The following is a 26,658-nucleotide window of genomic DNA, read 5'->3' as shown; positions in this document are numbered from 1 at the left end:
GGCCGGGGAGCACCCGCGCTGCAGAGCAGCTGGCTCCGCACCAGGAGAAAGTAAACAATTAATTACAGCCGTCAAGAAGTAACGGAGGCCAGCGGGCTGTCATGATCTCAGCCTGTGCTGGAGGAGATGCTGGGAGCTGCAGCCAGCTCCGGTTGGGGGATCCTCCCGATTAAGTGCATGAGAGAACAGGGGGCTTCAGGCAGCCTTGCAGGGTCCCTCTACAACCCCAGCTTGAGAGTGGCCTGTGCCCTTGGCCCTGCGGGTGACAGCTGCAAGAGCTGGGGCCTCGGTAGATGGCACAGGGCCTGAGGATTCTGGCCCCATTGCAACCCTTCTCCAAGTCTAAGGAGGTTGCTATGGGTGCGATCTCGGCCCCCTGGTCACCAGGGGAGATGACATCAAGCCTGTTCCCCTCTGCAGGCAGCTTTCCCTGCACTTCAGGTCAGCTGGGCACAGCAGGGTCAATCACCTCTGTTGTCCCGCCAGCCCCACTATGGGGTGGTCTGGACGTCCCCCCCTTCCTCGGGTGCCCTGGGTCATCCTGCTGCTGGAGCAGGGGTCTCCATCCACGGCCAAGGCCCTGATGCCCGCAGAGGGGTCCCCTGCATGACGTGGTGCTGCCCAACCGGGAGCCGCCCCCACCCGGTAGCCGCCCGTCGCGGGGCAGGGGCTGCCGTGATCCCGGGCCTCAGCCGCCTCTGATGTGTGGGTCCCGCGGGCAGAGGCTCTGCCCCTCTGTGCACCCCGAGAGTGTTCCAGGTCCCGAGGCTGCGCCGGGGTCCGGTGCGGGAGCTGGTGTGGGGTGCGGGAGCTGGCGGCGGATGCGGGGCCGCTGCGAGGGCCGGTGCGGAGTGCGGGGGCTGGAGGCGGGGTTCGGGGCCGGGGCGGGTGCGGGGTCGGTGCAGTTGCGGGGCCGTCCCGTCCCGTCCCGCCCGCACCAGCCGGGCCCGCAGCGCTGCCCTAGTTCCCCCCCACGCCTGGCGCAGCCGGGAGGCGGCCCCGCTCCGCTCTCTCGTCTTTGTGCCCCCCCGCGCCGCCGCGCCCCCCCCCTCCCCGCCGCGGCGGGGGCAATGCCTCCCGCATACGTGATGAAGCGGGCGGCCGGGCTGGGCTCCGCCGGCAGCAGCCGTGAGCCGTGAGCCCGGGCGCCTCCGCACTGCAGCCCCCTCCCACCGGCGCGGGGGGCGGCGCGGGGACGCGGCTGCTGCGGAGCGAGAGCTCCAGCTCCGGCGGCAGCGAGCGGCCGCGGCACCGGCGCCATGCTGAACAACCTGACCGACTGCGAGGACGGCGACGGCGGCGCCAGCCAAGGTGAGGCACCGGCATCGGCACCGACGAGCGGGACAGCGGCACGGCCCGGGGCGGCCGCCCCCGCCGGGCCGGGGGCCGGCGCCGGCGCGGGGCAGGAGCGGCGCGGAGCCGGGGGCAGCGGGGGCTGAGGGTGCCGTGCCGCGGGGCGAACGGGAGGCACTGGCACCGACACCGGCCGCGACGGCGGCTCTCGGCCGGCGGCCCCGCGGGGCTGCGGCGGGCGGTGCGGGGATGCTCCCGCTCCCGGCGCTTCCGCGCAGCCCCGGCCGCACTCCCGCCGCTGCGGCAGCCCCGGGAAGCGGCGGTGCGGCCGAGCGGTGCGGGGCTCACCGAGGAGCCTCCTCCCGGGCGGGGGCTGCTTGCTGCGCTCCGAGCGACCCTGCGGGGCTGGCCCCGCCGCTTACCGGACAGACCCCGCCAGTCGCCGCACCGGTCCCGCTCCCGCTCCTGCCCGCCCGGGATCCCCGCAAGGGTTCCCGCACCTAACTGCCGGCCCCCACCCCTGCATCCCGCATCTCCGCTGCAGCCCCCCCAGCCCTCCTTGCTGCCGCCCCCCACCTCCGGCTGCCGCCCCCCCATCTCTCCATATCGCCTCTCTCACCCCCGCTGCCCTCCCCCCCATTCCTCTCCTCTGCCGCCCCCCATCTCCGGCAGCCGCCTCCCCATCCCGGGCAGCCGCCCCCCGCTCCCTTCTCCGCTCCCGCCCCCCACTCCCTGCCCCCCCCCCGCCCCCCCACCCCGGGGCCGCCGCCGCTGTCCGCGGTGCTGAAGTGGCCGCCCGGGCCCGGCTCCGCGGCCACAGGAGCCGTTCGTCCCGGGGCCGAGCCCAGCCGAGCCGAAGCGAGCCCAGCTGAGCCAAAGTGAGCCCTGTCGTGCAGAGCCGGTCCGGTCCGGTGCAGTCCGTGGCGCGCCGCGCTGTGCCCCGTCCCGCTGCAGCCCTGGCGCAGGGCCGCTGTCCTCCGCCGGCGAGGGGCCGCTCGGCCCCGCAGCAGCCCCGTCGCTGCTGCCGCTTTGGCCTCAGCCCCTCCCGGCACTACCGAGCTGTGTGAGGGTCCCCGTTCCTCACGGGGCCGCGTCCAGCACCAGGCGGCACAGGCCCCGTTCTTGTGGGTGTTCCTGCCGGGCGCAGGGGTGAGCTGCAGCCAGGGGGATGCAGTGTGGGCACAGGAGGACTTGCACTGCCCCTCTGAACCTCCCAGACACCTCCAAGTCTCCTCTCCAGGTCCCCTGGTGGGGTCTGCCAAAGCCCCAGCCGGCAGCACATGGCTGGCTGTGGCAGTGGTTGTGGGGGTCCCGTCTTCCCACAGTGGGGCTCTGGGCACAGCCACAGACAGGTTCTGTGGATTCCTCTGCTCTGCCGACCCCAGTCTGTTTATTTGCTTGTTTATTTGCGGCTCCGCTCAAGGTCAGGGCTGGCAGGAGACTTTTGGGGGCACCTTGCCGGGCTGGGGTTGTCGCACTGGCCCCCAGCCGTGCCCTTCGCTGGGCACTTGCCCTCCCCTTGCCCTCTGCAGCACCAGGATCTCTCCCACTCGCTGATTTCCATCGCGGCAGTGCCAGTGGCGTGGCAGCAGGCGGTGCAGCCATGCTGGGGTCTGGCAGGAGGGCTGGACACGGTGCCACTACAGATGGACCAGGCAGACTGTCCCTGGAGCTGAGCCTGCCGAGATGCTGCCCTGTGGGACAGCGGGTGAAGGGCTGGAGGAGTCGGGGGCCTGGGGCACCTGGGGGAGCAGGGATTGTCTGTAGGAAGGGGCTCAGCAGAGCTCCCCACACCTGTGACAAGGGTGGTTGCAGTGGAGGGGGGGGTTGTCCCCCCGTGCCAAGGGTCAGCTGAACTCCCATCGTGAGGTCTGTCTGCAGGGACCATGGAAAACCCGTTGGGTAGCAAAGCTGTTGATTGCCAGTGGGCCCCCTCCACATGTCCTGGCTGCTCCAGTGCTGGCTGTCCAGCAACTTGCCAAGCCGAGCACGAGCACTGAAGCCCTGGGTGCCACTTAGGCCTTATTTGTCAGAAAGGTCAGCAGTGTCCCCACTCGGGTCATGCTCTGGACAGCATGTGTGAGCTGCATGACAGTGGCTGGAAGGGCTCCAGCCCAGCAACCCAGCAAGGGCTGGACCCTCTGGGGAGGTGGTGGGAGCGGGGAGCAGGCAGGGCTGCTGCCTGCAGTGTCCGGGCTGGCACCTTGCACTGCTCTGGTTGGGGTGTTGGGATGTCAGCCGCAGCCCCACTGCAGGGTGCCATGCTGACACCCAGCCCGGTGCCACTGGGATGCCTGGGGAGCCCAGATCCAGCACCAGGAGCTTTGCTGGAACTTGTGTCCACGGCCATTTCCAAGGCAGGGCTTGGACTGTCGGAGAATCTGGGAAGCTGTTTAAATGCAGCCAGCCAAAACGCCTGTGCTGGAAATCCTGCGCTGCAGGGCCGGCTGATCAAAGGGAGGATAATCCTGGGTTTAGGAAGGAAGAGGATAGGTCTGAAGTAGCAGTTGGTCCAATTTGGGTCAGGCTGTGAAGGAATCCAGCCCAAAAGGCCACTGGGTGTGCTTGCTGGCTGGAGGGGGAAAACGCAGCCCTGGCATGGGGGGAGCATCCTACTCCACCATCCCACCCCTACCCCCAGCCCTGCTCCCCTGACACGCTGCAGCTGGAGTGGCTCTGCTGTGACGCTGCCAGCACGAGCCAGCACTGCTCTGATCAGCAGTGGTCTCTGCCTCAGGGGTGCTGCAAGGGCTGTGTGGGATCCTTTGCAAGGGTCGCCCTCCCCAGAGCAGCTGTCAGACACTCCTGTGCAGGGTAGAAGGAAGCTGGGTGGGCGCAGAGATGCCACTGCCATAAGAATACCTTGGCCATCCCCACCTGCGTTAGGCACCCCAGGCCAGCAGCCCAGGGCCAGGCAGTGTGTGTACAGCCAAGTCCCCTTGATAGCCGGAGGTGACAGAACAGCAGCGTGGCCTCCCTGGCCAGCAGCTCCTGCAAAACGGCAGCAGCTGGGGACATCAGCCAGGGCCACGTGCTCGCCCATGTGCTCGCTGGCCTGCTGGGGTCACCCTGGGGTGCCCCTTGCTGCAGGCAGAGCCCCGGGAGCCCAGGTGTCCTGTGGCAGAAGTCAAGGTGTCCTGTGTACCTCCAGGGGAGCCCCAGGGCATCCCTAGTGCCATGAGCAGCCATCGCGCTGCTGCTGCTGCCCCTGGGGCTGCGGGATCGGGGCGGGGGTGGCGCAGGGGAATTCCGGAGCTGTCAGCAGCCCCGTGCAGGAGCGCAGACGGAGGCGCGGAGGGCTCTGAGGTCGGGGCTGTTCCTGCCACGGCTCCCCTCACCCACTGCACTGCCCGGCAGTGCCGCAGCCCCAGTGCCCGATGTCCCTGGCTGGGGCTCGCTGTGCTCTGGATGCTGCGGAGGGCACGGGCCGGCCGTGGTCGGGTGGCAGCGTTGGCAGCAGCTGTGGTTAATTAGCCCGTGGGGGGTGGCTGCTGGGGCTACCCCAGCCAGTGCTCGGTGCCCTGCGCCGTGTAAAGCGATTAGGGAGGATTTGGGATAAGGGACATGACGCTTCCCAACCCAATTTAGGGCTAAGTAAAAAGCCATTAGAAGATCAAATTGTGGTTGGTGCTGCTGCCTGAGCCCTGCCTTGGGGGGCTCCGAGGGTGCTGTGACGGTCCTTTGGCGCTGCTGCGTTTGTTCCGGGCTGCCCCGGGCAGACAGGTTGGTGGAAGCCCTGCTGAGAGCGGGGCTGCGCGGTGCCCACGGCGGGGCTGCGGGTTCCTGCCAGCGGTCCCGCTGCCAGCCCTTCCAGCCGCCGCAGCAAATTAAAAGGCCGATTCGTGTTGAGTGATCCCTGGGGAGGGGGGCGGCTGAGCGCCGGGATCGAAGCCTGGCACGGCTCGGCTCGCCTCTGCTCTGCTCACACTGTCTCTCCCGGCTCGGCTGCTGGCCTTGGGGCTGCTAGCTCGGTCCAGCGCTCCGGCCCTGCGCTGTTCTGTCCCGGCTGCTCTGGCGGAGCGGGGCAGGGGCAGCCCTGTGGGCGTTGCTGGCGCTGGCAGTGTCCCACGTGTCCCCAGGGTCGGGAGGCAGCACCCCATTTGCGGGAGCCAGCCGGGCAGGGCTGGCCGTGGCAGTGGCAGGTGAGGGACGGGGCATTGCTCCTGCCTGCCCTGGCTGCCCCTGACTTCAAACCACGGGTCTGAGGCAGCTACCGGGGAGAGGCTGCACCAGCCCCGCTGCGGCAAAATGGTCTCCGTCAGGAGCAGGAGCAGGAGCGGGAGCGCTTTGTCACCTGGGACCCTGCGCCCTGTGCTTAACTCCTTCCAGCCTGTGGGGCTGCAGCGACGTGGGAGACTGAGAGTCTCCCCGAGCCGTGCTGCATCCTCATGCTCACCAGCCCGGGGCCTCTCCCAGTGCTGCTCCTCGCAGCAGCATCACCCAGCGAGCGAGGGGCTCCTGCCCCCGGGCCAGCCCCGGCAGCCTGGGTGGTGTCAGCAAGGGCCGTGGCCCCGGCGTGAGCAGCGCTGGGCAGAGCTGGGGCTGGAGGGACTGCGAGCTGTGGGTGCTGTTTGTGGTGCCAGGGGTTGGAGCACCCCAGGGTGCTGCTGGCGCCTGTCGCGTGGAGCCGAGCAGGGCAGTCCCGGGGGGTCGGGGTGGGCTGGGGCCGGGGGTGCGGCCGCTCCATCCCCCGGGCGCCGGTGGGCCGGGGCGCGGGTGCCATGTGGGGCCAGCGTCCGGCTGCCTGCGCCGTTACATAAGAGCGGGAGCCGAGGCGGCCGTGGCTCGCCGTTGCCATGGAAACCTGCACGGTGATGTCGTCGGCTGGGTACCAGGCGGTGAGGCGAGGCCCCCGCGGGCTCCGTTCTCCCGGAGGGGTCCCAGAGCCTTGCCACGCTTCGAGCACGTCTCCCTGCCAAGCTGCCCGTGTCCCCCGGTGCCACCCAGCCCCAAGGGGGAGGCGAGCTCGAGCCACCCCTGCTCCCGCACCCTTCTGTCACCTCACTGGGGATGGCCACAGCATCAGCCTGGAGGGTGTCCTGTCAGCATGGTGGATGTTTCACATCAGTGTGGTCCCCAGAGCTGGTGCAGGTGGGCAAGAGCCGTGGCAAGTGGGTGGTTGCCAGCCCACACCACTGCTGTTACCTAATGACAGCAGGGTTCAGTGGGGCTTTAGACCAAACACAGAGCAAGGAGCGAATGAGGTTTGTGATGAGACCCATTGTGGGAGATACAGGGCAAGCACATGGCAGTGGGGCAACCTGGGGTGCTGGGTGTGTGTCCAAGGGGACTCTGGAGAGGAGCCTGTGGGCCAGGGTGTCCCAGTGGCACTGCCATGGCCACTCCTGCACAGGACGAGCCTGCAGGCTGTGCCTCAGTGTTTGGCTATGCCCTTAGGGACACTGCTGCCCTGCTGCCCCATGCTGGGGGAGCCCAGGGATGGTGGCAGTTGGGGGCCAGCGCGCAGGTCCCTGTCACCTGTAGCATTTGAGGCTTCACCTCCTGGTCAGCCAGGAGCACCCTGTGTGCCAGGGAATTGCAGATGGTGAATCACTGCTGCACACGGGCTTCCAGGATCCCGAATATGAGTCAACTGGCAGGAGAATGGCGGTCTTCAGAGGACCAGGATGCTCCAAACGGTCGCAGGGTTTGTCCTGTGGCTGCCACTGTGAGTGGGTGACTACACTGCTAGGGCACCATCCCTCTGCCCCGGGGCGCTCATGGGCTCCATGCTGAAGGATGGTGGAGGGGGCAGTTCTCTGGAGCTGGTCTGTGACCCTGCCCGTGTGGGCAACCTGCCCGGCAGTGCGGTGGCCAATGGCAGTGTGACTGCTCTGGCTGCAGGGCTGTGCTGCTGGGATGGGTGTGTGGCAGGGAGCCTCTCTTCCCCCACTGAGGGCTGGGGACTGGCCTGGCTGCCCAGGTTTCCCTGTGCCATGGGTGCCTCCTCAGCTGCTCTGCTCAGGACTGTGTCCTTTGGCTCCTGGCCCCCATGCCCTGGTCCCTCTCTGCTCTGGACCTTCTCTTGGAGCTGTGCTGCTCCGGCAGCACCATCCTTACTGCTGCTCCATTTCCAGCTTGATTTATTTCTGCTGCTCTGCAGCTCAGCTGTTTTCATCGCTATTAAGCCAACTCCAGGTTTCTTCTGCACTAGGTCATTAATGCAGTGAGTGCCTGTGGTCCCTGTCCTGGTAGTTCTATGGGCCTGGCACTGCTGTGGGTGGCTCCACTGCCCCGGGCATCATCTGCCCTCAATGATGTCACCTCCCACCCTGTGGTGCATGTCTGGGAGGAGGACCAGACACCTGGCCAGCGGCCCCAGTCCCAGGCACTGTGCCGGGACCATCCCCTGTGCGCCAATGCTGAGCAGCCCCGCAGTCCCAGCGCCGAGGGCAGTCCCAGCGCCGAGGGCAGTCCCAGCGCGCTCGCCCGCAGGTGCCGTGAGTTATTGCAGCCCGTGCCGTGAGTTATTGCAGCCGTGCCTCCCGCCGGCGGCTCCCCCGATGCACTCTGCTCGCCTCTCTGCGTGGATGCGCTCCGCCGGCTCCGCGTGTCAGCACGGCCGGGCGGGGCAGCGGAGCATCCTGGGGATGGCAGCCCCTGTGTGTGTGTGCTGTGGGAGGTGATGCTGGGGGCTGGCATGCCGGCCTGGCACTGCCTCTGCTGGGTCTGGGTGTGAGCATGGTGCCCACAGCCCTGGCAGCTCCGCTGGCAGCCCCAGGCAGCTGTGACCCCTCACAGCAGTGACCCTGTGGGGTGGATGTTCTGCAGGTGTGGGTGGGGCAGGGGCTGCCTGACTGACTCAGTGGTGTCTCTGCAGGCGATGGCAATCCCAAGGAGAGCAGCCCCTTCATTAACAGCACGGACCTGGAGAAGGGCAAGGAGTACGATGGCAAGAACATGGCCCTCTTCGAGGTAGGGCATGCAGGCAGTGGGGCACAGGGAGGGAGCTGAGCTAAGCAGCTGTCCCACAGCACCCAGCCTGCACCCTGGGCACTGGGACATGCCAGAGCCCCAGGCCAGGGTTGCTGCACTGCCAAAGCCATTCCTGGAGGGGCAGGCAGTGGGGCACCATCTGGTGAGGTCTCCTGGGGGTGGCTGGGGTCCCAGGGGACTGTCCTCACAACTTGGGATCTGCTCTCCACAGGAGGAGATGGACACCAGCCCTATGGTCTCGTCCCTGCTGAGTGGACTGGCCAATTACACCAACCTGCCACAGGGCAGCCGGGAGCACGAGGAGGCTGAGAACAATGATGGAGGCAAGAAGAAGCCAGTGCAGGTGAGGACTTAGGGGGGAGGTAACCTTCCCTCCCTCTGCAGCCCTTGCCTGTGTAGTGCCAGGCCACAGACTGCCCTGGGAACAGGAGACCCCTTGGCCTCAACCAGGGGTGGTTTTACCCTGGGTTCCTGGCTGCTTTGTGGAAAGAGTGGGATCTCTTGCTCCTCTGCCAGCCAGGCCCCTGAGCCCTGGTAACTGCTGTTCCCTCAACAGGCCCCACGGATGGGCACCTTCATGGGTGTCTACCTGCCCTGCCTTCAGAACATCTTTGGAGTCATCCTCTTCCTGCGTCTCACCTGGGTGGTGGGGATCGCTGGCATCATGGAGTCATTCTGCATGGTCTTCCTCTGCTGCTCCTGTGTGAGTTTTGGAGCCATATAAGCCTTCACTAGCCTTGCCCATGGCCTGGGGTCACCAGTCTGGCTGGCTGGACCATGGAGAGGTGCACTGGCTGCCAGTGCCAGTGCCATGCACTACCATGCCCTGCCCCAGCTCTGCTCCTGCCCCAGCTTCTGCCCCTGCCCTAGCTCCTGCCCCACTTAGAACAAGGAGAAGTCTTCAGCTTCCCAGAGGAATCAGCAGTGGAATGGTGCTTAAATGGTGACCCAGATCATAGCTGCTATGTGGGGGGATGTGCTGGGGGTCCCCTGCTCTGGTACCATGCAGAGAGCCACCTCGCCAGGACAGTCACCCCAGGGCAGAGGCTGGGAGGGCTGGCCTTGTCCAGCGTCCTGAGCCACCCCAGCGCTGCCAGCCCCTCCAAGGGCTCAGCTGTGTCAGCTGTGCTGCCAGCCAACATTCTGCCTGCCCATCCACACACATATCCATTCATCCTCCTTGGGCATCCCTGCCCCGTGGCACATCTCAGCGTGGCCCCAAGAGGCCCCATGTCCTAGCATGGCCCCAGCTCTCTCTTCTCTCCCCTGTCCCCCTGCTCCTGAACACGCTGTGTTTCTTCTCGCAGACAATGCTGACGGCCATTTCCATGAGCGCGATCGCCACCAACGGTGTGGTGCCAGGTACAGCCAAGCCCGGTGTGCGGGCAGCAGGGCGGGGTGCGGGCAGCAGGGCGGGGTGCGGGCAGCAGGGCGGGGTGCGGGCAGCAGGGTGGGGTGCCTGCCGGGGCTTTTCCCAGAGAGCATCCCCCGGGGCTGCCAGCCGCTCCCCAGCCTTCTGCCACCAGCCCGCGCGGGATCCCCAGGGCCCGGGGGAGCGCAGAGCTGGAGCCGCCACCCGTCCCCAAAGCCGCGAGGTGCAGATGGCAGCGAGAGCCGCCAGCCGCGGCTCCTCCCTCCGCCAGACTGGCGAGGCCGCGGGGAGCCGGGAGACACACGGCAGGAGGATGGGAGCAGGGCGTGCTGAGAGCCAGGGCTGGGAGATGGGATGGGATGGGATGGGATGGGACGGGATGGGATGGGATGGGATGGGCTCTCCCACCGCCGGGACGCTGCTGTGTGTGGGCTCTGCCCCGCAGGAGGCACCGTGGGCTGTGGCCGGTGGGTGCCCCGGCTGCCTCCCCCAGAACATGCCAGCCCTGCAGAGCCCTGGGGAGCCGTGAGCTGCGCCAGGCTGGGCGCATGCTGACAGCCCAGCGCGGGGTGTAATTAAAGCTATTTATCATCCTGCTGCCGCAGCGGGACCATCGATCCTGGCAGCCCGGCTCTGAGGGCTCCTCTGGGAGGATGGAGCAGGGTATGGTTCAGGTCCCTGGGGCTCCAGCTCATGTCTGGTGTCCAGGGAACACCTGTGCCACTGGCCATTGCAGCTGGCTGCTGGGGAATGACTCTGCCCGTGTGGTCACTCCTGCTGCTCTGCATCTTGCTCAGTGCTGGAGCAGGGCCTGTGGCTATCCTGGCTCCAGTCTGCTCTCTGGGATACCTGGCAGGGCTGAGGGTGTCACTGGGGTCTGGTTGGGACCCACTTTTGCTCTCTCTGACAGCGGGTGGCTCCTACTACATGATCTCACGCTCGCTGGGACCCGAGTTTGGTGGGGCTGTGGGGCTCTGCTTCTACCTGGGCACCACCTTTGCCGGTGCCATGTACATCCTGGGCACCATCGAAATCCTGCTGGTAGGTACCTGGTCCTTGCCTTGTGCAGTGCCATGGGCTCAGCTCCTGGCAGGGTAGGGGGCCTGAAGGACCTTTTTCCTGGGGCCCCTCTGCAGGCTGTTAGCCAGGTGGTGATGCCATGACTCTTTCCCAGGCCTACATCTTCCCGGCCATGGCCATCTTCAAGGCAGAGGATGCCAGTGGGGAGGCAGCTGCAATGCTCAACAACATGCGTGTGTATGGCACCTGTGTGCTGACCTGCATGGCCACCGTGGTGTTCGTGGGTGTCAAGTATGTCAACAAATTTGCCCTGGTCTTCCTGGGCTGTGTCATCCTCTCCATCCTTGCCATCTATGCTGGAGTCATCAAATCTGCCTTTGACCCACCAAGCTTCCCGTGAGTACAGGGCCCTGCAGGGATGCAGCAGGGCTGGGGCATGCAAATGCTGAGTGCTGAGTGCCCGTGTGCCCCCAGGATCTGCCTCCTGGGCAACAGGACCCTCTCACGCCACGGCTTCGACCTCTGCACCAAGATGGTGGTGGAGGGGAATGAGACAGTTGGCTCCAAGCTCTGGGAGCTTTTCTGCACCTCCCGTTTCCTCAATGCGACCTGCGATGAGTACTTCACCATGAACAATGTCACTGAGATTGAGGGCATCCCTGGTGCTGCCAGCGGCCTCATCCAAGGTGAGCACATGCCAACAGAGGCATGGGAACACGGGCATGGGCATGAAGGCGTGGGAATGGCAGCATGGAGAAGGAAGGGAGCTGTGGTGAGGCAGTGGCTGTGCCTGCTGGGCTGCTCTGACAACAGGGCTGGTGGAGGTGTGCTGCGGGAGACCATCCTGAGCATGGCTCCTCAGCCATTCCAGGTGTTGTGGGGGCAAACAGTGCTGGGTCCAGATGAGAGAGCATGTGGGAGATCCCTGCTGGGGGCTGCTCTGCTCCTGAGGCACAGGGAGCTGTGCTCATGCTGTGCTGGGCAGTGGGACACTCCTGAACTGGGTGACAGAGCAGGGCACTGCAGCCACCTGCATGCAGTCTGTGTCAGCCAGTGGGGTGGCTCAGAATGAGGCCCAAAGGCTGGGGAGGAATAAATCCTCCCTCTGCTTCCTCTTGGCCTTTGGAAAGGCTGGTATCGATTTGAGGTTTTGAGAGAAGCGATCACCCCTTGGGGCCACTTAGCTATTGTGGCTACAGCCCTGCTGGGAGAGTGGCCAGGACCACAGAAAGATGCGTGAATTTGCTGGGAGGAGCACTTCTGACCCGTTTTTCTGGAGATGCTGGTGTATCTGCTAGGTGCTCACGCTCAGCAGTGGGTGGCAGAGGCTGATGCTCTGTGCCACATTCAGAGGGTGTCTGTAGACCCCCATGCTGGAGTGGTTGTTGGGACTCAGGAAAGCAGCAGAGCCACAAGCAGGATCAGTTATTCCTGATGGCTGCAGGGCTGCCCCAGCCATCCTGCCCTGGTGTCTGCGTGGACACGGGCACGGGAGGTCAGACTTAGCTGAGCACGTGGTGCTCAGGGCTGCAGCTGTGATGGTGATTAGTGGAGCGCAGTCACAGGGTGTTTGGGAGCCTCCCAGTGATGTTGCACTCTGAGGTCCTTTGGGTCAGATAAGGAGTTCCTGGCTGCTGGGTGGAACCTGCTCTTGTTGGCAGTGGTGCTGCTGGGGAGGGGGTGCAGACCCCCACTGCCCCGGTCTCTCTCAGGGCAGCAAACCCTCCTGCACTGGGGGCAGTGGGACAGAGCCAGGACCCCACTCTGGGGTGGCTGGTGACAAAGGTGACCGTCCCAGCAGCATCTTAAGACGGGTGGCACAGTTTGACCCTGGCAGAGGTGACTGGGGCTTGCTGTGCCCTAGGTGAGGGGTGGGGAGAAACACAACGTTTCAGGGAGGATGAGACAGGTGAGGCCAATAGGGGCTGCCAGCTCCATCTGTCACCTGTGAGCAGCCATGAAGGGGGCTCAGTGCTGGGGGCTGAGGGCTGGCTGCTCCTCTCTGCCCCCCCAGCAGTGACATGCCAAGGGCAGTTGCCTCTGCCCACCCTGCCCGGTGCTGGCTGCTCTCCACTGCTCCAGTTTCTCCCCATGATCTGCAGCCAAAGCAGCACACGGAGGGACACTAAGCCTGTTACATCAGCCCCGCACTCATAATCCCATCAAAAACATTATCAAGTTACTTTGACACGATCCACTTCCCTTAAACCTGTGTTGATCAGCATTAATTATATTACCCTCTTAATTATTTGCTACTGCAATCCCATGTCAGCTGCTCCAGTATCTTGTGGGGACGCTGCCAACAGCATTATGAACCTGCTCTGGTTGCCCACCTGTGCTGCCATCCTCACCCTCTGCATGCCCGTGGCCCCGTGAGTGCTGAGCTGGCTGCTCAGTGGGGCCGGGGAAGGGCTGGGAGAACCACACGCCCCCCAGTTCCATTCCTGCGGGGTGGGGATGCTGTGCTGGGTGTGGGGGCTTGTGGGCACCTCCTGCCAGAGGCGCTGCCCGGCCTCCTCCCTCCTCACAGAGAACCTCTGGAGCTCATACCTGACCAAGGGCGTGATCGTGGAGAAGCGGGGGCTGCCCTCGGTGAGCTCCCCCGACACCCCAATAGACATGGACCAGCCCTACGTCTTCAGCGACATGACGTCCTACTTCACCCTGCTCGTCGGCATCTACTTCCCCTCGGTGACAGGTGGGAGCCGCCGCGGGCCCCGCTCCGTGCCGCGGGCACAGCACGTGTGGCCGGGCGCGCTCCCCCACGTGTGCCACCCCCGCACCCGGGGGTGCGTGCGGCGGTGACAGCGGCGGTGACAGCGGCGGCGCGGGGGCGGCCGGTCGCCATCGCCTCCCCCGCAGCCGCCCGCGCTCCAGATCTGACGGTGCCGCCCGGTGCGCGCTGACGTCCCGCCGCTCCGGTATTTTTAGTTCTCCGGGGGCAGAGGAGCCCCCCCGGCCCAGCCCCGCTGCGGAACCGAGCGGGCGCAGCCTCGGGGGCTCCCCTGCAGCTCCGCGGGGCCAAGGCGAGAGGGAGCCCCCGGCTTGCCCCGGGCATGGCGAGCGCTGGAGGGTCCGGGGCTGCGGGGTCCCCGGCAGCCGCTCGGCCTCCGGTGCCGGCCCTCCCGCCGCCGTTCACCAGCCGGTCCCCCGGTGCCGCGGCTCTGGGCTCCTGCCCCGGCTGCACGGGTCATCCCCCGGGCTGGCTTGATCCCGCCTGTGCAGCCGTGTCCCTGCGTGACCTCCTGCCCTCCCCGAGCAACGTCGGGGCTGGACCCTGTCCCTGCCCCTGCGGCAGCCACCGTCCCTGCTTGAGCTAATTAAGGGCTAATGAGACAAGGCACTTGAGAGCTTTTGAGCCTAATCCTTGAGTGGCCTCAGGCTGCGGTTTGGGGTAGGGGGGGAAGTGTTGGAGGGGGGTGAGAAGAGCAGGCTGGGTACCCCAAGCCGCAGCAGCGCCTTCTCCCCCGTCCATCATGGCTGCTTCCCATGCTGGCCCACACCGAGCCGTGCCCTGCTGTGCCCAGGGCTCACACGGTGCCTGGCATGAGGGACGGGGATGGGCTGTAGCTCTGCTCCCCCTGACACCATCCCCTCTTTCCCCAGGCATCATGGCTGGCTCCAACCGCTCTGGAGACCTGCGGGATGCCCAGAAGTCCATCCCCACGGGCACCATCTTGGCCATTGCCACCACCTCGGCAGTCTGTATCCTTCAGGGCTAGCCTGAGCCTGGGCTGTGGGGCTGGGGGTGGGTGGGCTCTGCAGGGCAGATCAGCTCGGGTGCTTCACTGGCCCTGTCCCAGCACCCACTGGCTGGGCAGGCAGGACTCTGCATCCTCCTGGCTCTCCTTGACTACCTGGCAGATATCAGCTCTGTTGTCCTCTTTGGAGCATGCATCGAGGGGGTCGTCCTGCGTGACAAGTGAGTGTCCCAAGGCCATGGGGGGCATGGAGAGAGTTTGGCAGCCCCCTGGAACAGGCTGGGGCAGGGGCAGCCCCAGGGGCAGGCAGAGGTCTGGGGAAGGCTGCAACCATGACACACTGGGCAGACATGGGAGCATTGGGGGGCTCGTGGGTGTAACCAGGCAGGGGGGCTGGAGCTTGTAACCGGCACTGGGGGCTTGTGTGCATCCCAACCATCCATGTTTGCTGCATTCCTCCCCCTCCAGGGCTGCAGGCAGCCACTTGTTTGTCAACAGGCAGGGCTGCCTGTGCTCCTGCTTATCTGGGGCAGCCCTGCTCACCGCACGTGGCAGGTGACACTTCTGGGTCGCCAGCACCAACACAAACAGGATCCAACTGCATGCATCATCATTGCCCCCCCGGCACAGAGATGAGCAGTCCTGTCCCACACCTGCCCTTGTCCTTTGCCATGATAATGGGTACAGGGATGAGGACAGACCCCTGGCAACCTCTGAGCCTGCTCCATTGCTCACCCCTTGAGTCAACACCCCACTTGTGTCACATCCCCCCAGAGTGGTGCTGTTGGGGGAGGCTGGGTTGTGCCACTGTGGTGCTGGTGCTCGGTCATGGGATGGAGCTGCAGGTGATGCTGATGCCCCGCAGGTTTGGTGAGGCTGTCAACGGGAACCTGGTGGTTGGCACCCTGGCGTGGCCGTCCCCGTGGGTCATTGTCATTGGCTCGTTCTTCTCCACCTGCGGGGCTGGGTTGCAGAGTCTCACCGGAGCTCCCCGCCTCCTGCAAGCCATCTCCAGGGATGGGATCGTTCCCTTCCTCAGGGTAGGTGACGCCCGAGTCCGGTGTTTCCCCACCCTGAGCGCCCACTGTGGCTGCAGAGAGAGGCCCTGGGACCCCACCCTGCCTCCTCCCGGCGCCGTCGCTGCCGGAGCAGCCCCACATCCCTGCCCTCATCCCGCACGGCGGTGGGCGGCCGTGGTGGTCTGGCTGCGGTATCGGTGGGAGGAGAGTGTCGGGAAAGGTCAGAATTCCCTCCCCCCCGCCGCCGTGCCGCTTCATATTTTATCTGCTCTCTGAAGACGCGTTCCCACAACCTCATCTCTCCAAATCCAACCCGACAGCTCCCCCCAGGGAAGAGCGGGCTAATTTTATCCTCCCTCCTTCTCCTTGCCAGCCCCAGCCCGAGCTCTCGCTCGCACCGCCCGCACCCTTTAATGCGTCCGGACACGCGCCCCCGGGCCCCTCCCCGCTCCCCCCGCAGCCGCAGGAGGGGCCACTGTCCCCCGGCTGTGTGTCCGTCCCAAGCACGGGGTGCTCGGCTCTGTGCTGCTGTGGCCAGGCTGTGAGCAGGGGCTCGTCCCTGGTGCGGTACAGGGGCTGCTGTGCTGGGTGTGGGGAGAGCCACGGGATCTGCCGGGAACGGGACTGTTCTGTCAGCAGGAGCCAGCGCTGGGAATGCTTTCCTGGCAGACTCCGATGGGACATGTGCCAGCTCACGGCACCCAGTGTTCCCAGTCCCTGCTCCTGCCAGGGCTGGGTGTATGGGAGGGTCCAGTCTCATCAGACTGCACTGAGTGCCCTTGGCCAGGGCTACAGGGCACCGCAGAGCCTGACACGCCCCTCTCCCCCCATTTCCAGGTCTTTGGCCATGGCAAAGCCAACGGGGAGCCGACGTGGGCCCTGCTGCTCACAGCCTGCATCTGCGAAATCGGGATCCTGATCGCCTCCCTGGACGAGGTGGCTCCCATCCTCTCCATGTAGGCAGCGTGCTGTCGACCCGCCCCTTCACAACAGCGGGTGGCGTGTGTGGGTCTCTGCTCCTCGGGGGGAGGGGGAACGGACCTGCTGCCCTGGCCCCTGCCTGGGAAGAGGCGGGCCCTGCAGGAACTCTGGGCTCACACCTTGGCCAGCATTGAGGCTCGGTTTGTCCATGGCACTGCTTCTCTGTCCATCAGCAGCAGGGCGTGCTCCGGCATTGGCCGCCCCGGGGCCAGGAGGTGTGGAGGCTTCAGTCGCTCACATTGCACCCACTCAGTCCCCTGCTCTCTCCCGCAGGTTCTTCCTCATGTGCTACATGTTTGTGAACCTGGCGTGTGCGGTGCAGACGCTGCTGCGGACGCCCAACTGGCGGCCCCGCTTCCGCTACTACCACTGGTGAGCCGGGCGGGATGGGGCAACACAGGGACACCCAGGACACCCCAGCGGGGGGCTCAGGGCAGGCTGACAGCTCTGTGCCCTCTGCAGGACCCTGTCCTTCCTGGGCATGAGCCTCTGCCTGGCGCTGATGTTCATCTGCTCCTGGTACTACGCGCTGGTGGCCATGCTGATCGCTGGCCTTATCTACAAATACATCGAGTACCGCGGGTAAGGGAGGCCACGGCGTGCAGCTCCTGTCCAGCTCCCCGTGGCCATGTGGCCTCTCAGTGTGGCTGCTGGGCTCCCCTGGGCTGCTTGTCCCACCTGGATGCTCCAGGGTGCCAGTGTGGTGCTCTGTGGCCAGAGCCATGGGCATCCCTTATGTGCTGCTGGTTCCTGCAGGGCGGAGAAGGAGTGGGGTGACGGGATCCGGGGCCTGTCCCTGAGTGCAGCCCGCTATGCCCTGCTGCGGCTGGAGGAAGGGCCCCCACACACCAAAAACTGGAGGTGAGGCTGGGCAGGGAGATGGGGATCTCAGGGTTCCAGGGCAGGGACAAGCTGGGTGCAGGCACTGACTGCAGGACCTTCCTTCCAGGCCGCAGCTGCTGGTCCTGGTCCGTGGGGATCAGGAGCAGAACGTGGTGCACCCGCAGCTCCTGTCCTTCACCTCGCAGCTCAAGGCTGGGAAGGGCCTCACTATCGTGGCCTCGGTGTTAGAAGGGACCTTCCTGGACAACCATCCTCAGGCACAGAGGGCAGAGGAGGTGAGAGCTGCCTGCACTGGGACAGGCTGTGCCAGCATTAGGTCCCCAGGTGCCCAGGGTTGTCTCTGCCCCATGGCCAGGACTGGTGGCCCTGGGATGGCCTGGAGAGCTTTCAGTGGCATCAGGCAGAGCCTGAGGACTCCATGCTTCACTGGTGCTCACAGTACCACAGGGACCTCTGGACTCCTCTTCCCCTCCAAGACGCCAGAGACGCTGGCACCAGCCAAGCACTGGTCCCAGTCTTGGCCAGCTGCTGCAGGACTTGGCACAGCTGCTGTGCTCCTGGGCTGAGCAGACTCCTCAGCCTCAACCCTTGCCACAGTCTCTGTGGCCCTGGTGCCAGGCAAGGTGGGAGATGAGCCTTTCCCCGCCAGAGTGAGAGCACTCCCCAGCCCCTGCACCCGCGGGGCGGCACATTAATGAGATTAAGCCCTTGGAAGCAAACAGTTTCTCTCCCATGCAGACATGTTATAATTTCTCTGAGTAAATAACTCTAATTGCTGCTCTGCCACCTGTCAGAGCCCTGGCACAAGGACACCCTCCACTCTGCACGGTGCAGAGCTGTGTGCCAGCTCTCTGCTCTGCTGGGTATCACCCCCCTGGCTCGGAGCCACTGGCCTGCCATGGGGCACAGAGACCCAGGCACCCTGTGAGGATCTGCACCCCACAGCCCTGTACCCCATACTCTGCACCCCCCATTCTATACCTGTACCCTACATCCTGCACCCTCTACCTCATCTGGCCAGGGTTGGGCCACTGCTGGGCCTGGCAGCTGCTGTGCCCATGATCCATGCCTATCCCCGAGACCCTGGGATCTCTGACTTCCTTCTCCCTTGCAGTCCATCCGGCGCCTGATGGAAGCAGAGAAGGTGAAGGGCTTTTGTCAGGTGGTGATCTCCTCTAACCTGCGGGATGGCATGTCCCACCTCATCCAGTCCAGCGGGCTGGGGGGGCTGCAGCACAACACAGTGCTGGTGGGCTGGCCCCGCAGCTGGCGCCAGAAGGAGGATCACCAGACCTGGAGGAACTTCATTGGTAGGCACCGTGGAGGGTGGGCACTGCCGGGCCTGGGGGGCTGCAAGCTGCCCTGGCTGACGTGGCCCTTCCCCTCCCAGAGCTGGTGCGAGAGACCACAGCTGGGCATCTGGCCTTGCTGGTGGCCAAGAATGTTGCCATGTTTCCGGGCAACCAGGAGCGGTTCTCGGAGGGCCACATCGACGTCTGGTGGATTGTCCATGATGGGGGGATGCTGATGCTGCTGCCCTTCCTCCTGCGGCAGCACAAGGTAGACTGGGCCCCGCAGTGCTGGGCCCTGCAGTGTGGGGCTGGGGCTGGGGCTGGGGCTGGGGCTGTCCCTGTCGAGCTGTGCCCAAGCCTCCCCCATCCCTTGCAGGTGTGGCGTAAGTGCAAGATGCGCATCTTCACGGTGGCACAGATGGATGACAACAGCATCCAGATGAAGAAGGACCTGACCACGTTCCTGTACCACCTGCGCATCACCGCAGAGGTGGAGGTGGTGGAGATGGTGAGTGCTGGGACGGGGCACGTGCTGCAGTCAGGGATGCTGTGCATGGGAGCCAGACAGAGCCTGACATGAGGCACATGGCACCATGGGGGGACACAGCACCACGGGGACATGCTGGGCCTTGCTGGGAGCAGGTAGTACAGCTAACCCTGCCCCAAATTTCTTCTGTTCTCCCCACAGCATGAGAGTGACATCTCTGCCTACACCTATGAGAAGACACTGGTGATGGAGCAGCGTTCCCAGATCCTCAAACAAATGCACCTCACCAAGAATGAGCGGGAGCGGGAGGTGAGGCTGCAGGACAGGCTGGGTGGGCTCTCACCCCTGTGGTGGCTCTGATGTGAACCTAGCTGCCCTGCAGCTCTGTGTGCTCATCCTGATGGGCTTCAGGCTAGACTCTGCCCAGCCAATCCTCTTGTGCCCAACTCCCTTGGCTGATCCCTCCCACACAGATCCAGAGCATCACGGATGAGTCCCGTGGCTCCATCCGGCGCAAGAACCCAGCCAACACCCGCCTGCGCCTGAACGTCCCCGAGGAGCAGGCTGCTGATGGCGAGGAGAAGCCAGAGGAGGAGGTGAGGGGCTGTACCAAGGCATGGTCAGGCAGGTGGCTAGCCCCAGGCCCCAGGCCCTGCCCACCATTCCCCTCTTCCCTTTGCAGGTCCAACTAATCCACGACAAGAACGCCACCACCTTCTCCAGCAGCTCTCAGTCTCCTGGTGATGAGGTGGAGGCAGCCCCTGAGAAGGTGCATCTCACCTGGACCAAGGAGAAGTCCGTTGCTGAGAAGAACAAGAGCAAGAGCCCTGTCAGCCCTGAGGGCATCAAAGACTTCTTCAGCATGAAGCCGTATGGCCCCCCATGCTGCCACCTTGTCCCACCCATGCCCTGTGATCCTGGCTGTCCCTGCCTGCCCCAGCCAGGAGGTGCAGGCAGGGCCTCGGCAGCACCAGCTTGATCCTTGCCCTGAGGAGTGGTCAGGCAGCCTGGGTGCTGAGTGTGCCCTTGCAGAGGGGCTGGGGGCAGGTGGGAGGGGTCCCTGTGTAGAACTGTGCTGGCAAGGGATGGGGTGCCCAGGCTGGGTGTGCTGTGGGGAGTGGGGGTCCCCACTTGGTGTTCACCACATTTCTCTCTCTTTCTCTTTCTCTCTCTTCCTCTCTCTCTCTCTCCGACCCCACCATGCTCCTGGCAGGGAGTGGGAGAACCTGTAAGTCTGGGTTTGGCTGGGTGCCGGGGCTGGGGTGGAGGGAGCTGGGTTGTGCTCATGGGCAGCACAGTGGGAGCCATGGGGGTTGCCCCTGTGCAGGAGGGTGGCTCAGTGAGCCGTGACAGCTGCAGTGCCAGACAGCTCACCCGGGCAGCTCTGGCTGCCAGCCCCGTGCACCGTGCACTGCCCGTGCCACACGCTCCTCAGCTGCCCTGCTATGCTGCCAGCAGCTCCCTGCAAGCCTGGGCTCAGGCACCCACGGTGACACTTGTGCTGCCTGCTCCTGCTCACTCCACGCAGTCTGGCTCTGAGCAGCCGTGGTTGCCCCTGCCCATGGGCACCGTCTGTGGCCCTGCGGCTCATGGTCACCAGTGCAGGCTCAGAGTCACCAGTGCAGAGCCTGGCAAAGCTTGCTGCACCCCGAGTTTGTGCTGCACTGCCCGAGGGCAGGAGGCCAGTGTGCCCTGTGGCTCCCTGGCCTGGTGTGGGCTGGAGGCTGACCCTGCCTGTCCCGTGCCCACACGTGCTGTTGCCCACAGGAACCAGTCCAACGTGAGGAGGATGCACACGGCTGTGAGGCTCAATGAGGTGATTGTGAAGAAGTCCCAGGATGCCAAGCTGGTCCTGCTGAACATGCCAGGGCCTCCCCGTAACCGGAAAGGGGATGAGAACTGTATCCTTCCTGTGGGGCCACTCATCAGAACCCCTCTGTGTCAGGGGGACCAGGGTCCATGTTTTCCCCAAAACTGGTGGGTCTTTTAGGCGAGTGCCAAGAGGCACAGGTCAGTTCCTGAGCTTGGACCCCCTCCACACCTCCTGCTCCTGGCCGGCTCCAGTAGCTGTCCTTGGCACCAGCCTGCTCCTCCAGCACATGATGGGTGGTGGGAGCACATGACACTGCACCTACACCATGAGTGCAGTGGCACATGACAGGGGCCCGGGTAGAGGTCTGTGGGGCTCAGCCATCTGCTGGCTCAGTCACCATCCCCATCGCACAGCACCAGCACGGGTGGGCTTCCCTGGCCCCTTGGCTTGGGACTGACCCCGCCAGCTCCTGGCTCTGGTGTGGAGGTGTCAGTGCTGCAGGCTCAGCTGGGGCTGGGCGGGGATGGCACAGGGCTGTCCCCATGTTCCCCAGGTGTGAAGTTTGTCCTCCTTGACGGCTGCGCAGACATGGAGTTCCTGGAGGTGCTGACGGAGCATCTGGACAGAGTGCTCCTGGTGCGTGGTGGGGGCCGGGAGGTCATCACCATCTACTCCTGAAAGACGGCGCGAGAGAGGTTTGTCTGCACACTGAGAGCCCCGCCACCCCTTTGCACCGCGCTCCCCGAGGGGAGGAGGGAAGGCCGGATGGCAGCCGGTGCGCATAACCTTCTCCTGGCTTTGGCCGTGCCCCTGATCTCTCCATTCGAACTGCAGCACCAGATCTTCCGGGAGCATCCAGCACCAGAGCAGCTGTTCCTCATTGCAACACCACAGCACTGCTGTCCTTGTTTATATATAAATATATACAGTGAACCGCGGACTGAGCACCAGAGCTCGGCGCTGCCGCCACCGCCCGCCCGCCCTGGCAGGGCCAGCCCCGCCGCCAGCCCCAGCACTGCCGCTGCAGCCCCTGCCGGGCCGGAGGGCGGCTGTGCCGAGACGGACCTTGGCCCCACCGTGCTGCTACTCCTGCACAGACTCGGCTGGACGCGCCCGTGCCCTGTGCCCTGTGCCCGCCGCCTGCCCCGCGCCTCCCTGCGGGGCCCTGCGAGGAGAGAGAGACCCGCAGCACCACGCTCCGCTCGCCGGACGCTCCCGTCCGCACCTCCGGCCGCGCCCGGGGCCGCCTCCGGGGCCCTCACCTGCGGGGCTGCCTCCCTCGCAGTGCTCCCCCGCTGCCCCTCACCGCCACGGGCCTGGACAGCCCCAGCTCGCCGCTGCCTCGGCACCGATGTCTCCGGAGAGCGCGGGCTGAGCTTGTGGAGATGCAGCACGATGGTTTGGAGGAGGCAGAGGGTGGGGGGCGGCTGTGCGGGCTCAGGTGCTGGAGCACAGCAAGGCCGTGAGAGCAGGAGCCCTGACCTAGGGTGGTTGGGGGTGCTCCCCGTTCCCCCTGCTTGACTCCGGGCTCTCTCTTCCCGGCGCTGTGCAGGTGCTTGCGCAGGAGTCGCGGCGTGGAGCTGCGGTATTGGGAGCCGCGCAGGGGCCCTGCCATGTGAGCGTGAGCTGGGCACCCCCGAGGCACCAGTGCCTGCTCTGGGCTGGCACAGGGGTGTCCCGGACCCCCACCCTGCTCCCCCTCAGCCGCGCTAAACTGGGGCTCTCAGGGCCCGGCACCAGCCAGTCCGGCTGGCCCCAGCACCTGCACATGTGTCTGGGTCGCCTCTGTGCCGCGCTGCACTCCCTGCTGCTCCCCAGGGCTTTGCTGCTAACCCAGCCCTGGCCGCGGCCCCAGGCAGTCGCAGATGCTGCCGGGGGCTGTAGGACAGTCTGGATCTGTGTGTATTTTTAACATATGCAAAGGCTGTTTGCTGATATGACCAGCAAGACGTCACAGTGAGGGGGGGGCTGCAGGGGTCCCACTGTCCCCCCGGCATCTTGGCACTCCCTCACCCGGCTGGCCAGGGCAGCCCCGGCACCAGCCACAGCCGCAGAGCTCCCCGGGGCAGATCAAACACCTCTTATCTTTGGCAGCAGCTGCAGGGTCGCCCCCGCCGCCGTCCCCCCCCCGCCCCCCCCTCCCCAGCATCTCTCACAGAAGAGAAACTGAGGCGCTTTTAACAAATGTGAACGGTTCCAGGAACCACGCAGGAAGCGGTGCGAGGGCAGCAGGGTGCCGCTGGCGCCCGCCCCAGCCCCATGTACATAGTGTACATAATACAGTACGTGTATTTTTAAAGTGATCATATTTATGTTAATAGAACCAGATGAAGTCTATATATAGAGATCTATATCTATTCTGAGAGATGCAGGGCTCTGCTAGCACCAGGCCGCAGGGACGGGGAGCTGAGCCGGGCTGCTCCTGCACAAACCAGGAGCCCATCCGTCGCACTGAGCGCTCCAGAGTGGTGGTGGAGGCTGCAGCCTTCCTCGGCCACCAGCAGCCCCTGGGAAAGGGCCAGGTCGCAGGTTTATTCTCTTCTCTTCTCAATTTAGCTTCTTAAGAGTTTTCAGGGAAAAGAAGTCACAGACTTTTCTGAACTTGTTTCACAGAAGATTTGAGCTTCCACTCAAAGTGCAGCCTGCTAAGAGTTGCCCTCTCCCGGCAGCGCTGGCGGCTTTGTGCCAGCCTGGGCCCTGGGACAGCACTTTGTCCCTGGCCAGAGCTGAGCCCCTGTGCTGAAGCACTCGCCCCCTCAGCCCCTCCAGACGCTCCCCAGTGCTGCTCTGCACTGAGCAGGGGCAGGGGGAGCGGGTGCTGCTCCAGCATCCCCACGGGTGTCCATCCTGGCAGCAGCTGCCTCCTGCCTGGCACAGGCAGCCCTGACTGCTCCCAGCTCCCTGCCCACCCCACCCCCTGCCAGCCTTGGCTCCTGCCTCCCTGAGAACAGGAAACCCCCCTTGCACCGGCCACTCCAGCCCCTGCTTCCTTTCAGAGCTCCTCTACTCCAGGTCCAGGCCAAAGCTATTTGGGGATGCTTGGATAGAAAGCAGTGGGTTTTTTGATGTTGGATTTTTTTGTTGTTGTTGTAAGATACTACTTGGACACACTCCTAGACCAAAACCAAGCCCCAGCTGCACATCTGTGCCTGCTCATACCTTGCTCCTACATTTCCATCACTCCCGAAGTGCCTCCCTTCTCTCCAGGAGCAGTCCCAGTCACAGCCAGACTTTCTGCCAGGGTAGCTTGGTGGCCTGTGTGGCTGCAGGTCTGTGCCACAGATGCTGCTGTGGAAGCTGCTCCCACAGGCATGGGGAGCTCAGCATTTACAGGGGGACTGTCAGGCTGAGCTGAGACCTGGCTTCAGCACAGGAGCTCAGGGCTGACGAGTGGTGCAGATGCACAGGGTAGCACTTTCTGGTCCTGCTGCTGCCTCAGCAGCCCAGGAGCTGTGAGAAGAGCAGGTAGGGGTCTGCAAGTGAAGTTCCTTTAGTTTTGGGAAGGGCAGCCCATGGGAACCAGCATTTGCCAGTGTCTAGCTGCTCTGCCGCTTGGAGCTGGCCCATTACCACCACACACAAGCTCACCGGCTGTTTCCAGCCTCCCAAAATTATTTGAGGCACTTCAGCAGCAGCGGGGGAAGGCACAGCAGCCTGCCCACACAGCTCATGTGTTAGCACCATGTTGTTGGGCCTCGAGCACTTGCCAGCTGCTCTGCCTCTTCACAAGATGCCACTCACTCCCTGCAGTTGCCCTCTAATTGCAGTTTGGCTGCTGCCCCCTGTGCTGCTGGGCCTGAGGCAGCGAGCACGGTCCCCTCCTGCCCTGGCACATGGCACAGGGCAGAGGGCAGAGGGCAGGGACAGGTTATGCACAGCCTCTGCTGAGCCTGCAGACAGCACTCACCCTCACAGTGCCAGGTGAGAGGCTCCTCCATTGGCTGCAGGTACAGGGCAGCCAGGAATGACATTTGCAGAGCAGTGGTGAGAGCAGCCAGGGCACACTTCTGACAGGTTTGCTTCATCCCCCAGCATCACCAATGGATCCCATTCCCCTCAGCATCACTCCACCCTGACGGCAAAGCCATGGTCCCGGCTCCCCCAGGGAGTAGGAAGGCCATTCCTTTCCATCACTACTGCTGAAAAAAGGCATTCTCCTTCCCCATCCTTCAGCAAGAGCAGGGGCACAGCTCTGGACAGAGTCAGGGCTGCTCCCACACCCCTGCCAGGCAGTTTGGCTGTGGCAAGACAGGAGCTGGTTTCCACAGCGTGTCCCCTCGCTGTCGGCTGGAGAGGGCCAGTTTTAGCAGACAGCACTGCATGTTAGTTTACAAACCCAGCCCTGCACGTTTGGCCTCTGTGAGTGTTCAGTTTCCCCATGGAGCACCCTTCTGCCGCTCCACCGTGGTGAAGACAGTGTCCTCCTCTGGTACACATGCAAGTTCCTCCTTGGCACATGCGCACACACGGTCCGGTTTTTGTTCCAGACAGGAAGGTCTTGACCCCCCAGTTTGTTTTACAGGCAGGCTGCTGCAGGAGCAGCACTGAGCAGCACAACCCATGGGAGGGTGGGCTGGAGCGTGGCCACAGCTGGCAGGGAGTGCTTGGCCAGCACACAGCGCTGGTGGCACATGCTCCAGTCCCTGCTGCAAGAGGGCCAAGCAGTCCTGGCCCCTGAGTGGCAGTGGGCAGCTCAGGTCACTGTGGAGGGCAGCTCAGGTTGCTGTGGCCACCACACAACACAGGCAGCAAGCCACAGGGCAGCAGGGACAGGAGGCACAGGCAGCATCCAGCCTGGGCAGATGCTGGTCTGTGGCTGGACGAGAAGGACAAGAGACTGCACAAGGGCAAGAGTTGCACTAGAAGAGTCAAGACCCTCCTCTGTGTAGCAGGACTAAAAACTAGCAGAAAGACCGTAAGGTCTGAGATCTGCTGGTTACAACACTTTCTGTGCTACATGTGCAATATATTTGTTATGAATGTTATCACAAAGTCGGTTCATTCAATACTCTTTTAATCACTGTAGCTAGATGTTCTCTGTCCATTCAAGTGACTTTTATTCGAGTGCAATATTTCAATAGACATGTAGTGACCTAGAATGCTTTGTGTTTTAGAGAATCTGTGTGCAGAGCAATGCAATTAAGTTTAAAACCTTGTAAATAAAACAGGTTGCAAACCAAAAAAAACCCCAATAGGCTTGCATTTAATTTCTGTGTGTGTTTCAGTGTTGTGCATTAGGCCGCCTCGGTGCAGACCCTGTGTTCTCTGTGCAGGTGTTCATGGAGGAGTGGCTCCTCAGCTGTTGAATGCTCCCTGTTACTGCTTTACTGCTTTACCTGTATTCATTTTTCTAGACTCCTGTCTGCACAAAATGCAATAAATGATTTTATTACACCCTTCACTACTTGCACGGGGACTTTTCACTTGCTTCCAGGTCTCCACAGCTATTTTGCACCATTTCAATAACATGGAGCAAACCCTGACAGGGTGCAGATTGCAGAGGAAGCAAAGCACAAGGAGAGGAACAGCCTCTCCAAAGGGATGCAGTTCCCACATTTCACCTCACAAAGATTTCACCCCACCAAAAGTGCTCTACCTGGCTGCAGGATTGTAGAGGTGGAGAAGGGGATCTAACAGGAGGAGAGACAGCAGACAGACACACTGCTGTCCAGACTCAGCCTGTGGGGTGATGTAGCACGAAGCCATGGGACACCAGTGCTGAAGGCACAGGGACTTGCAGCCCTGACTTCACGCTGGCTTGTGGCACTGACCTGGACCTGTCCCTCCCACCACCTGTCACCAGAGAGGTTCTGGACTCCTCGTATTGGCTGTGCCACACCACATCTTCCTGAGGCCACCCCAGTGCTGTGCAGGAGTCAGGACCTGTGAGGTCCACACACA

General features: G+C 64.0%; 1 protein-coding gene across 3 annotated transcripts in view; it reads left to right on the top strand.

The window, feature by feature from the left end:
- Positions 1 to 26,158, top strand: part of SLC12A5 (solute carrier family 12 member 5) — a 31,457-nt gene extending 5,299 nt beyond the window's left edge. Inside the window, exons 1-27 of one of the 3 annotated variants that reach the window (XM_054644268.2) lie at positions 989 to 1,311; positions 8,114 to 8,208; positions 8,441 to 8,572; positions 8,786 to 8,932; positions 9,537 to 9,591; positions 10,512 to 10,642; positions 10,776 to 11,017; positions 11,096 to 11,307; positions 13,152 to 13,319; positions 14,228 to 14,326; positions 14,486 to 14,543; positions 15,188 to 15,362; positions 16,179 to 16,297; positions 16,596 to 16,694; positions 16,785 to 16,904; positions 17,079 to 17,183; positions 17,272 to 17,440; positions 18,280 to 18,475; positions 18,556 to 18,725; positions 18,834 to 18,965; positions 19,146 to 19,253; positions 19,418 to 19,540; positions 19,627 to 19,814; positions 20,158 to 20,172; positions 20,712 to 20,845; positions 21,344 to 21,452; positions 21,592 to 26,158. In XM_054644268.2, coding sequence (XP_054500243.1) covers positions 1,260 to 1,311; positions 8,114 to 8,208; positions 8,441 to 8,572; positions 8,786 to 8,932; positions 9,537 to 9,591; positions 10,512 to 10,642; positions 10,776 to 11,017; positions 11,096 to 11,307; positions 13,152 to 13,319; positions 14,228 to 14,326; positions 14,486 to 14,543; positions 15,188 to 15,362; positions 16,179 to 16,297; positions 16,596 to 16,694; positions 16,785 to 16,904; positions 17,079 to 17,183; positions 17,272 to 17,440; positions 18,280 to 18,475; positions 18,556 to 18,725; positions 18,834 to 18,965; positions 19,146 to 19,253; positions 19,418 to 19,540; positions 19,627 to 19,814; positions 20,158 to 20,172; positions 20,712 to 20,845; positions 21,344 to 21,435 — 3,336 coding nt within the window. In that variant the 5' untranslated portion in view covers positions 989 to 1,259 and the 3' untranslated portion in view covers positions 21,436 to 21,452; positions 21,592 to 26,158. Of the gene's footprint in view, positions 1 to 988; positions 1,312 to 8,113; positions 8,209 to 8,440; positions 8,573 to 8,785; positions 8,933 to 9,536; positions 9,592 to 10,511; positions 10,643 to 10,775; positions 11,018 to 11,095; positions 11,308 to 13,151; positions 13,320 to 14,227; positions 14,327 to 14,485; positions 14,544 to 15,187; positions 15,363 to 16,178; positions 16,298 to 16,595; positions 16,695 to 16,784; positions 16,905 to 17,078; positions 17,184 to 17,271; positions 17,441 to 18,279; positions 18,476 to 18,555; positions 18,726 to 18,833; positions 18,966 to 19,145; positions 19,254 to 19,417; positions 19,541 to 19,626; positions 19,815 to 20,157; positions 20,173 to 20,711; positions 20,846 to 21,343 lie in introns of those variants that run through there. The other 2 variants (XM_077187340.1, XM_077187341.1) reach the window with 2 other exon arrangements.
- The last annotated feature ends 500 nt before the right edge of the window (positions 26,159 to 26,658 follow it).

The sequence above is a fragment of the Agelaius phoeniceus genome, chromosome 17 (genome assembly GCF_051311805.1).
Source record: "Agelaius phoeniceus isolate bAgePho1 chromosome 17, bAgePho1.hap1, whole genome shotgun sequence".
In the NCBI taxonomy this organism is placed as follows: Eukaryota; Metazoa; Chordata; class Aves; order Passeriformes; family Icteridae; genus Agelaius; species Agelaius phoeniceus.
The sequence above is the reverse complement of the archived record's forward strand: the minus strand, read 5'-3'. Positions and strand labels throughout refer to the sequence as shown.